This window comes from Apis dorsata, unplaced genomic scaffold (assembly GCF_000469605.1).
Source record: "Apis dorsata unplaced genomic scaffold, Apis dorsata 1.3 scaffold_331, whole genome shotgun sequence".
Classification (NCBI taxonomy): Eukaryota; Metazoa; Arthropoda; class Insecta; order Hymenoptera; family Apidae; genus Apis; species Apis dorsata.
The window spans coordinates 404,220-415,433 of NW_006263599.1; the positions used below are offsets into that span (position 1 = coordinate 404,220).

The 11,214-nt window shown below is 26.2% G+C and overlaps 3 protein-coding genes across 5 annotated transcripts; 1 reads left to right on the forward strand and 2 right to left on the reverse strand.

Moving 5' to 3' along the window:
• Positions 1-727: 727 nt before the first annotated feature.
• Positions 728-3,235, reverse strand: LOC102679955. 2 transcript variants are annotated; one of them, XM_006617924.2, is made up of 4 exons: positions 2,889-3,235; positions 2,750-2,765; positions 2,196-2,500; positions 728-1,324 (listed from the first exon to the last, which is right to left on the reverse strand). In XM_006617924.2, the coding sequence occupies exons 1-4, from the start codon at positions 3,010-3,012 to the stop codon at positions 1,230-1,232; spliced, it is 540 nt and encodes a 179-aa protein (XP_006617987.1). In that variant the 5' UTR covers positions 3,013-3,235; the 3' UTR covers positions 728-1,229. The 2 variants fall into 2 exon arrangements, with proteins under 2 accessions (XP_006617987.1, XP_006617988.1); XM_006617925.2 differs by lacking the exon at positions 2,750-2,765 and having other exon boundaries at positions 2,196-2,510; positions 2,903-3,234.
• Positions 3,236-3,527: 292 nt separating this feature from the next.
• On the forward strand, positions 3,528-11,073 carry LOC102679630 (protein N-terminal glutamine amidohydrolase-like). 2 transcript variants are annotated; one of them, XM_006617921.2, is made up of 5 exons: positions 3,528-3,760; positions 3,836-3,997; positions 7,389-7,542; positions 7,642-7,912; positions 8,014-11,073. In XM_006617921.2, exons 1-5 carry the CDS (start codon positions 3,672-3,674, stop codon positions 8,166-8,168), a joined length of 831 nt encoding a protein of 276 aa, XP_006617984.1. In that variant the 5' UTR covers positions 3,528-3,671; the 3' UTR covers positions 8,169-11,073. The 2 variants fall into 2 exon arrangements, with proteins under 2 accessions (XP_006617984.1, XP_006617985.1); XM_006617922.2 differs by lacking the exons at positions 3,528-3,760; positions 3,836-3,997 and adding an exon at positions 6,261-6,596.
• Positions 4,387-5,718, reverse strand: LOC102679834 (isochorismatase domain-containing protein 2-like). Its single transcript, XM_006617923.2, has 4 exons — positions 5,316-5,718; positions 5,035-5,178; positions 4,777-4,962; positions 4,387-4,686 (listed from the first exon to the last, which is right to left on the reverse strand). Exons 1-4 carry the CDS (start codon positions 5,442-5,444, stop codon positions 4,534-4,536), a joined length of 612 nt encoding a protein of 203 aa, XP_006617986.1. The 5' UTR covers positions 5,445-5,718; the 3' UTR covers positions 4,387-4,533.
• Positions 11,074-11,214: the final 141 nt, after the last annotated feature.

The following is an 11,214-nucleotide window of genomic DNA, read 5'->3' on the forward strand; positions in this document are numbered from 1 at the left end:
TTACTATAAAAATAATATATGAATTCAGTTAATTTTTTTTATTAGATTTTAAGTAAACTGTTTATTTTAGAGAATATATACGATGATTACCGCAATTACTCAATCCTTGTGCCACAAAAATTATAAATCTAATAAGCAAATATTACTATTATAATTATTCATTGGTATAAATCAAATGTTTTGTTTTGAGTTTACAAAACTAGAACGTTAATGAATTATATCGCTGATGAATATAATCCTTATTTTACATAAAATGTAATATTTTTTTATTATCACGAATTATCACAACATTAAATAACTTCTTAAGTCTTAAAAGAGTGTAAAGTCACTTCTAAAAGACGCCACTTTGCCAAAGTAAAGAATAGAAAGTATCAATTAAAGTTTCTATTCTTCAAAGTACGTCCTTAAAGAAAATATAAGTGCCTTATTTTTTTTTTTGTTCATAACAAAGTGTTAAAATTTATTTAATAAGGATTTGACAAGAGTAATGATAATTATTTTATTTTAGAGAAGTCTATTTCAGTACAAACTAGAGGAAAATAAATTTTTTTTAAATATTGTAAATCATGGACAACATACTAAGTATTATAATTTACTAGCAAATGTTAAATCATAAAATAGAGGTTTTGCAAAGAATAAATTCCAGAATTATGAGTAAATATATACAAATTATTGAAATTATATCGATGTTTACGATATAATATTATCGCTAATACTGGCTAATATCTTTTTCTATAATTTATGTCTAATCACATATGTGAATTGAACTAATAGCACATCTCAATCCTCAATATGACGTAAAATGCATATTGTTTATATCAATTGAACGAATTGTGTAACAATCGTTAGGATTGTACATGTGTTAAGAAAAAATATCTTTGTATATCTTAATTTAGATATTATATAAAATGATATTAAAAGAATAGAAACTTCAACGTCCATCGTGACATACAGAAGAATATGTTGATTTGATTGCATGTTATATATTATGTATGTCATAAAACGGCACAATAAATATCCTTTTGCCAAAATATATTGTTCCTCCCCCCCCAATAAATGATCTCCACTTTTATAATTTATAAATATACTATTTTATTTAACAAAATAGAGTATTTTGTAAATTATAAATTATTTTTCACATAAAATATAACAAGATTATTCGCGTAACAACATGATATATCATATTGATTTATAACATATTGCATATTCTTATTTTTGTATCAATTACATTACTTTTTCTTCTTCATTTGTTTATTCTTCTTCTTTTCTTCTCGTTTTGTTTGTCTGTCCGATAAGCATTTGAACAATTTGTAAACGAAGAAAACTATAATCATAAAAATATAAATGAAAAATATAAAGTATCAAGTTATAAAATAGAAGAAAATGATTCTTATCCAAAATAATAATCTGATATATATGATTCATTTTAAATGTTAAAACTAACATATAATAAAATAATGTTATAAAAATAACATACCAAGAATGAAAACTACAAATAATACAGCAAAAATGAAAATTAAATATGAATGAAACAAATATGTATACAAATTGGAATAATTATTCACTTTATCTTCTAAAACTTGTTTAAACTTTCCAACTATTTCGTGCACAAATTGCTGTTTTTCTTCATCATTTAATTCTTGATATCGCTGAAAGATATTGGACAATTTTTCTTTAGTGTTGTCTGGTATTAAATTTAATAATTTTTTTTGCGCACTGGAAGACAAAACGCCTTTATCTCGCAACGAATCCAAAATATTTTGTGCCATATTTTAAACACTCGCATAAAACACTAAGAAATAATTACAGAACTTTCTTTTAACGAGAATTTAATCGACAAGTAAAATCGATAATCTCGTTAGCACAAAAAGACTGAATTGATTAAATAAAATTCATCGGACCACTTGCAATATTGAAGTGGTCGATTAGATAACGTGTAACACGTTAAATTGTTCATATATGATGTAGAAATGTAATACAATCGTTTTTATTATGCAATTTAGTTGAGAAAACAAAAATGTTTACTGAATCAGCCTTTTGAAATTATTCAGAAAAAATAAAATAATATATACAATCCTAATATCAATGTATATCGTGATCAATGACTTTTAAAAGAAATTCATAACTTTCTTAATTAATAAAATTAAATTGCTAAAATAATTTTAATTTTAAAAAACTCAGATTAAAATATTTACCAAAAATGAGAGCAACAATGCCCAATAAGGATAAAAGAACCATAGTTTGCATAGTCAAATCATTGCCAGGCATCATCTCAGGAACATGATCTCCTTGAAGATTTTTTAATAGATTCTCTCTAAGACTCGATTTTTCTTCATCTGATAATCCACTCATCGAATCAAGCATTTCAAGAAGTTCTTTTGCCGTTGGAATCTTTCCATCGTCAGGAATCGCATTTGTTGCATCGAAAGCCTTATGTGCTTCATTATCCGCATTTGTTAATGCAATAGCTAAAAAGCCACTTGCAAGTATCATCCACATCCTATTTAGAAATATTATTCGATTATATTAATAGATTTTTAAATATGATCATCTTAAAAAATGCATATTGCTTTTAAAGATTAGATAATGATATTTTTGCACAGCAACAGACTGATTTAATGGATTTCATTCCATTCAAAAAACTTTATTTGGAAATAAAGAATATCCATTTTGAAATCTATTAACACACTCTTTATAATGAGAAAAGAAATTATTAAATAAATTACTCGGAATGCTTAACAATTCATACCTGGAAAAATTTTTCACTTGATCGAAGAATTATAATAATCGAAGAAGACAGAGAATTAAATTATAATTATAATAATATAATTATAATTATTATAATAATTTTTAAGATATAAGAATTAAAAAAATCTTAAGAAAATTACTGATGCTCTCAAAACAGATGATCGTTTTACTGAAAAGATCACTCGTGTTTGGCGGGAAGATAAGTGATGATCGAACATACGACCGATGATTGGTCAAGAAGACTCTTATCTTATAAGTAACCATATATATCAAGCCAACGTGGCTACTTCCAACGTGTTAACCAAAAAGCCACGAAATATTTTATATTAATTAACTTCGAATAAATGACCTTGTTATGTAAATTAAAACATGATAAGCAGACTTTTTGCGTTTTTTGTAAACCAAAAGTATAATCATGTGTTGCATTATTGTTGAGAATCCAATATTACGTATATATTAATTATTAGATAGATGTCATTATGTAAGTATAGATATATATTTGAACAAATTTATTTGAAAAAATCACATTTGATTATATTTTGCCGATTATATTCTTTTAAAGCTGAATATCTATCTATTGAAATAATATCACATTAACGCCATCTGACACTATTTTTAAGGTTAAGAAAATTTATAATATAATAATATAAATATATATACATGTTTCTCTTTATTATTCTTTTTTTAAAGAAATTTTAATATATTTATTAATTTCATTTAAATTATAAAAATATAAAAAATACTGTAACATTAAAATATTTATTTAAAAAATATCCAAAATCGTTATGTAGTTGAATAACGTAGTATCGTTTATACTAACAAATGCGCGGTAAAATATCGCATATAGATATAAAAAACATATCTATTAACGGTTATTTATTAGTTTTGTTCTAATCAATCAAAAAAATTCACTTAATTTAATCATGATAGTATTAAAATTCGCAAAATTAACTGAAAAAGCATTTGTACCAACAAAAGGATCGAAATATGCTGCTGGATATGATTTAAGAAGGTATGTTTTTGAAATATCTAGGTTAGATAAAATTGCAAAGTTTCACGTGTATGTATTATTTTCTTTTTTTAACAGTGCTTATGAATATATTGTGCCTCCAAATGGTAAAGAACTTATCAAAACTGATTTACAAATTGAAGTTCCTGAAAATACGTATGGGAGAATAGCACCGCGTTCAGGATTGGCATGGAAATATCATATTGATGTAGGCGCTGGCGTTATTGATGCTGATTATCGGTAAGTGAGTTTAAATAAATTAAATTATAAATAATATAATTTATAAACAAGTATAAGGAAATGCAAGGATTTATAGATGTTGAAAATAATTATGTATTTTACAATAGAATATATTTTATAATAGGATGGATGGATGTGTGATTATATTATATTTGCATCAAAAATATTGCTTAATTTATTTATTTCTTTTTTTTTTTTATATAGGGGAAATGTAGGAGTAGTACTGTTTAATCACAGTAATGAACCTTTTAAAGTTTCACCAGGAGATCGTATAGCCCAATTAATTTGTGAAAAAATAATATATCCTGAACTTCAAGAAGTAAATAGTTTAGATAATACAGACAGAGGAGATGGAGGATTTGGTTCTACAGGAAAAAATTAAAATAAGATAATAAAAAACTCTCATATATATTTTTTTATTTTTTTATATAATTATATTCCTATGAATATTAATATTTAAATAAAAGTAATTTCATGTATAATTTTTTTATCATATTATAAAAATATCTCTGTAGTGATTTATATAACACAGTTTTTTATAATTGTGAAACTGGAACTAAATTTGTTTGTTGTGTTGGTGTTTTTACCAAACTTTGGATATTTTTAAATTCCTTGTGTTTTGCATCTGCCAACAGTTTAAAAATGACATTCTCTGAAGTAGCTATATGACATCCTATTCTTTTCATTCTCTGTAAAAATTACATAGATTAATCACTAGGTTTTTTTATAATTTCTTTTTTCTTTGTTATATACTAAATTTTTTATTACTAAATTTTTACCTCTAATGCTAATAATCTGTCTTCTTGAGTACGAGAAGTACAGCAGTCTGCAACAGTATGTACTTCATATCCATTTTGTCTTAAGTCGATTGCTGTATTTTCTATGCACACATGAGTCTCAATTCCAATGAGAATAATTGAATCTGGTTTTTGACCAGAACAAATTGTAGAAAGTTCTTTGTTTATCTAAAAATTATTTTTAACATGAAAATAACATAACATATTTTTTTTTTATAAAAAACGATTATATGATCATACTTCAGGAATACACATGCTAAATTGAGTCTTTTCAAATGGTCCTTTAGCATCAGAAATATCAAATTCAGGAATAGTTTTGCCCAAAGCTTTTGGATTTTGTTCAGAAACAATTATGGGAACATTTAAAAGTTTCAATGCATTTATCTGTGGATAATATATAATTTATGTAATATAATTTATGTTTTTCCTATATAATTTTTGCAAATACAGTAATAAAAATCTAGATTATCATTAAATTATCATTAAATCGTATGCAATATGCATTGTTTATTAATAATTACCAGTTTCACTGAGTTCTGAGTGATTTTCCCAAATTCGTACATAGCTTTAGCGAATTTCTCTTGAACATCGCATATTAGCAAAACAGTTTTTCCTTGTTTTAGAACAGCTTTTGCGGCATTCACTGCCATTTTCGAATAAAAATTGTGTAAGAAGAGAAAATAAAACTATTTTATAGTCGTCACAAAGTGAACTAGTTAGTGAGGTTAATGATGCAATGTCGATGAATTTCTACGCACGTGATATTATTCTGTATTATTCAAAGTTCATGGTCAGTCTTAGCTTTACTAACTTTAGATATATTGCATTTAATCGATTTCCAACGAACCCTCTTGATGTGCGAACAACATAATAAAGTATATAAAGATATCATCAGTAATTATCATGCAATATTTTCAAATTTAAAAATTACTTGATTATATTTTAAATACAATATAAATATTATTATAAATATGTTATATATATAAGTAAATACTGTATATGTAAAAATATAAATGATTAATCAGCCATATTTGTACATGCCAAAAGTTATACAATTGTTAAAATAAAAATTTGTTGTCATAATTTAATGATTAAATATAAATGTAAATATATATGAAAGTATTATACATGAAATAGTATTAACATACATATATAAAATCAAATTTCTTAAATAAATTATGCGTAATTAAATTATGAATAAATATTTATTGTTAACAATATATGAAAATTACGTAAAACAGAAATTACTGAAAACTTCTATTATCCATTCTAATATAAATCGTCAAGATTGATATTTTAGGGACAAGCATTAATTATCAAACTATTTAAAAATATTATTTCATGTGTAAAACAAATATATATATCAATTTATAAAACATTATTTTAATAAATATTGTGAAATGTAAAGTTAAAATTGCTGATTTAAATTGGTTGATTCGGCGCATGCGCGACTACTACAGACTCAAGTACGAGTCGACTATAGGAAAATCATAGAGCAACAGCAGTAGTCAAACAATGTCGTTCCGTGTGGTCGGATGTGTCAGATCGTTTTTCGAATTTTCATAAATTGATCAGATTGATTTCAATCAATTAATATGATGTTCGCGTATAGTTTAATTCAAGAATCATACATATTTTAACGATTTAAATCAGTGTTAAATTAGTTTGTTATTATAAATTGTGTAATTTGATCGAGTTTGTAAACAAAGAATGGCCGGGGAGACTCGTGAAACTGGGCATATGAAGCCGTTGATACAGCTTTTTCCGAAAGCATCAGAATGCATTTATACAAGTTGTTATTGGTAAGAGTTTCAGTGAGGTTTTCTAGATTTTTCTATAAAAATATTGATTTAAACAAATAAACGTGTCATATTGCGGTATATCCCACGATGGATCGATACATTGCAGTAGTACAGACAGCAGTGCAATGTGCTGCCGCCATCTTTGATATGTATAAAATATCCACGAATCATAGTATACCATTTATTTCGTTTTGAAAAGACCCGCGCATTTCCATGTTCTGTTGATAGATTAGATAAATTTCTCTTTATATTTTTAATTAAAACTTATCTATATTAATCTAATACATTTTTCTGATTAATAATGCATATATATTAGATAGTTTATAAAATTCTATTGACAATGATATCTATTTTTCGTATTTTGATTTGCATGAATTTACAACATTTATTTCATAACAAATACATATTTCATCATTCTTATCAATAATCTTTTACATATTTAACAATCTCATTTTTGTTAATAAAATTTTTGAATATAATCTTAAGATTTCAGTTCAATTTACCATCTGCATTTAAAAATATTTTTATATATTATTTATATTTTTGTTTATCTGCATTTTATGTTTTGCAATTTTTATTTAAAGTTTTGTACAATTTTTTATTTTTTTGCAGAGTTTTTTTTTTTATTCATTATGATTGAAAGTGATAATTCCAATTATCTTCTTTTTTTTATGCATTGTGTTTTTTTTATTCATTCTGTTACATTGTGTTGCATCATATTTGTATATGTTTTATTTGTATATCTAATTTCTCAAATATATGCATCTGCAAAAACAAGTTGTATCATTTTAGCGAAGAAAATGTATGGAAGCTCTGTCAGGATGTAGCGACTAGACATGGATCAGAATTACAACATTGTTACGTTGTTTTCGTGAGCAATTCTTGGCGTAGCGTACCGCTTTGGCGACAACGAGCAGGAAAGGACGAGGATAAGCTTGTAGTTTGGGTCAGTTGGAAAAAAACGATTAATATCGAGAAAATCATTATTTATCATTTTTTAAATCATAATGATTCTAAAAAAAAAATTGTATATTTGTACTTATAGGACTTCCATGTAATTCTTATCTATGCACCCGATGAAAGAGCGGTCGTATATGATTTAGATAGTGCATTGCCATTTCCAACGCATTTTTGGAAATACGCGATGGAAACATTCAGATCAGATGAAGTGCTGCAACCAGAGCATCATAGAAGATTCAGAGTAATCCCAGCTAATGTGTACTTGCGAGAATTTGCTTCGGATCGGCATCATATGAAACGTGAGGATGGAACGTGGATCAAGACACCACCGGATTATCCGCCAATTTCAACATCAAGTATGTTTATTAAATGGATTTATAAAATATGTAGATTACTTAAACCGAGACTTTTTTTTTTTCAATTTATATATTTCTTTATATTTTTTCAAATATTTCAGCATGCAAGGACAACTTGGATTCCTTTATTAATATGGATCCGGGAATCGGATTCGGGGTTGTATTAACTTTAGATCAGTTATTCGAACGATTTCATAGGCCACTTGCGAACGCAACAGCTCCTCGTACACCTCATCCGCAACCAACACCAACTTAAGTAAATTATTAAGTAAGTTTTGTCAGGATAATGTTTATTTGCTTCAATTTCCAATTGTCAAAAATCAATTGTATGGCCTAAAGGAATTGGTTAGGTGCATGTACTTATCTTTGTGAGCTGAAATATAAGATTAAAATTCGATAATAATATTACTTAAACATTGTTAATCATTCAAAATCGCAGTTTCTGAGAACTGAAATGAATGATAACACATAGTTCAAAATCGATCAATTCGTTTTTATGAACATTTCTAATCTTGTTATAAACTTTTAATATAATTCATGACATTTTTCTTTGATATGTTTGTGGTTTTGAATCTGAATTATTCATCTGAATTAATTCGACAGATTAAATTTATTATTTTATGAAAAAATAATATAAAACAAATAATTATTTAAGATAAATTATTATTATTAAATATTGAAGATAAGTTTATGAATCTCGAATATCTTCATACCTTATTAAACTAATCCAAACAAGGAACATAATTGATTCATAAAACTATGTTAAATGTGTCATATACTTTTTATTCTTGTCTTTGATTTTAATTATATATCTTATATAACGCACAGGAATAGCACTTTCTTCAAGTGCTGTTGATTATATGCTACAAATTTTTCATAATGCTATTACTGTCGAACGCTACGACTCTAATATTTGTATATTATATTGAGAAATCAAAATTTATGAGGGAAGTCTTTGAGAAAATCAATTTTTATAACGATATTATTATTTATGGGCATTTACATTATTATTATGGGCATTGACATTATAATGTGATGAAATATATCTCCCAAATTACGATTAATTTCAAATATTTAGTGTTTCTTATCGATTTTTTCTTTTCTATTTCGATTCCTCGTTATAAGTTAGCTCTTTTTTATTTATTCTCTTTTCGCATTTTTCAATTTATAGTTCGCCACTTTGATCGTATTTCTTTTATTTTTTTCCTTATTATTAGATATTTCAGATCGTCACTTTCCTTGTTCTTTGAATTATTTTATTTCTCTTCTATAATCATTATATAGGTAGTAATATTATTATAAAAAATGATTTATGAAAGGATATGTCTTCCCTTTGCTAGATGTACTTATCTGTAGAAAAAATTCAAAAAAAGAAAAAAAAGAAAAAAACGAAAAAGAAAAAAAGAAGGATCATATTATCTATATCAATATTCAAGTTTACAGTCGAGTGATTTAATCTATCGTGTGTGAATAACGATCGGGCTGTGCTGCATTTTTCCAATAGTCTCGATAACTATTTATCTGTTGTATTTCTAGGCTACGCTGATATATTTGTTTTATTCTTTTTAAAAGTCTTTTTTACAGAGCTTTGTCAAAACTTCTCTGTTGTGTGCTACATTAATCAACCGTATTCCAAGTTTAAGTCATGGTTATATATGACTGTTCTCGTCTTCATATATTTTATCATAATGCGCAAATATTTGTCACAGCTTTGCTCTATTGATGGTATTATCGTTATAATTATTATGTCAAAGACTGATGTATTTACGAAGAATTTCCAAACTCGGGGAATAATCCCTTCGCCGATATACAGTGGATACACAATATTGACACAGTACGCGATTACGTATACGAATATTAATGAATCTTGAAATAATTGTATTTGTCAATAAATTCTCTACATAGAAAAATAATTCTACGTGAAAAAGAAACGATATAGTCAAATTTTTATATACAGAATCGCGTACTATGCGATCATTTTGTCCGCCTTTGTCTATTAGCGGCGCGTCCAACTGCACAGACGCGACTAAAGCGCTTATTATTATTGTGCAATCGATATAGTGAGGACAAGAAATTTGCGAAATAATGTAATGCAATTATTACGATTATTGTAATTCTTGTGATACTTTACACTTTCTACTTTGAATACCTACACTATACTTGTCTACTTGTATATAGTATTAATTGATTCTTAATAATCGTGCGTTCGCTTGTTGAAACGTAATTTTCTCGATAAAATTTTAATGGTAGTGGAAATCGAGTTCTGATTCGAATTTTCGAAACACGCGACCAATTGTTAACATCGAAAGATTATTTTCGAGTCAACGAATATATTTATTCTTTAGATCACTGGTAACAAATTTTGACAACGAAAACTTGAGAACTTTGATCTTCCAGAAAAAAAATTAGTTTTATTATTTTCTATTTCTTTACTGTCTTGTAATCAAATTACTTGTAAGTCTTCTTCAACAAGTTTCGAAAACTTGTATTATACAAAAAATTCCATTATTTTGCAATGATGTCAAAATCTTTGAATTAGTAGATTTACTACATAATATTCTCTCTGACATGGCGTGATGTTGTAGAAAATTTTTAATCGACAAGCGAATGCAAACAGACTATTGGATCATCGATTAAGATGAAGATCCGACAGTCGCGTTGATAGTTTAAGAGTTCGTCCACTCTTTGCCTTCCAGAATCTTTCACTAGATCTCTTTGTCTCTATCATCGACATGTGTTTTTCTTCAATTCACGTATATCATATTAATTGCATACATACGTGTAAGCAGCCTTATCTGCGACTATGAAATATTTAGCGATTGAATAATAAATGATGGAATCTGATGGATAAAATATTAATATTAATATTTCGAATGCATAAATACAGAAAAATTATATAATAAAAGATTAATTTTGAAATAATATGTATAAAAAAATTAAATAGAATATCTTTAACTTTATTATCTATAAAAAAAAGAAAGAATGAAATTTGATTTGGACAAAATTGTTTAAACATTTTGTGTAATGCCTTTATTTTATCCATCAGTGTTTTCAACTTCTGATTAATGAGGCTGAATAGTCGCTTCAATCGGCATTGTATCGTATGTGAAAAACCCGGGACCGATTTTTTTAGCATGTGATATCTTCGATTACCAAAAGAACAAAAAGAAAAAAAAATAGAAAAAAAGACCTAATCTCTTTATGGTTGAAGATATTGCTAAATATATCAGAAAAATTATTATATTATGGCAATGATAATTATTATATATATTGTTCACATATACATATATATATATATATAT

Bases quoted from the DNA above. Each gene is read 5' to 3' on its own strand.
- LOC102679955 (XM_006617924.2), bottom strand. From the start codon at position 3,012: ATGGTTACTTATAAGATAAGAGTCTTCTTGACCAATCATCGGTCGTAT. The intron at 1,325-2,195 runs GTAAATATTTTA...TTATGATTATAG, and splicing joins CATTGTTGCTCTCATTTTTG to TTTTCTTCGTTTACAAATTG.
- LOC102679630 (XM_006617921.2), top strand. From the start codon at position 3,672: ATGATAGTATTAAAATTCGCAAAATTAACTGAAAAAGCATTTGTACCA. The intron at 3,761-3,835 runs GTATGTTTTTGA...TTTTTTTAACAG, and splicing joins GCTGGATATGATTTAAGAAG to TGCTTATGAATATATTGTGC. The intron at 7,913-8,013 runs GTATGTTTATTA...CAAATATTTCAG, and splicing joins TCCGCCAATTTCAACATCAA to CATGCAAGGACAACTTGGAT.
- LOC102679834 (XM_006617923.2), bottom strand. From the start codon at position 5,444: ATGGCAGTGAATGCCGCAAAAGCTGTTCTAAAACAAGGAAAAACTGTT. The intron at 5,179-5,315 runs GTAATTATTAAT...TATTATCCACAG, and splicing joins CTCAGAACTCAGTGAAACTG to ATAAATGCATTGAAACTTTT. The intron at 4,963-5,034 runs GTATGATCATAT...AATAATTTTTAG, and splicing joins TTAGCATGTGTATTCCTGAA to ATAAACAAAGAACTTTCTAC.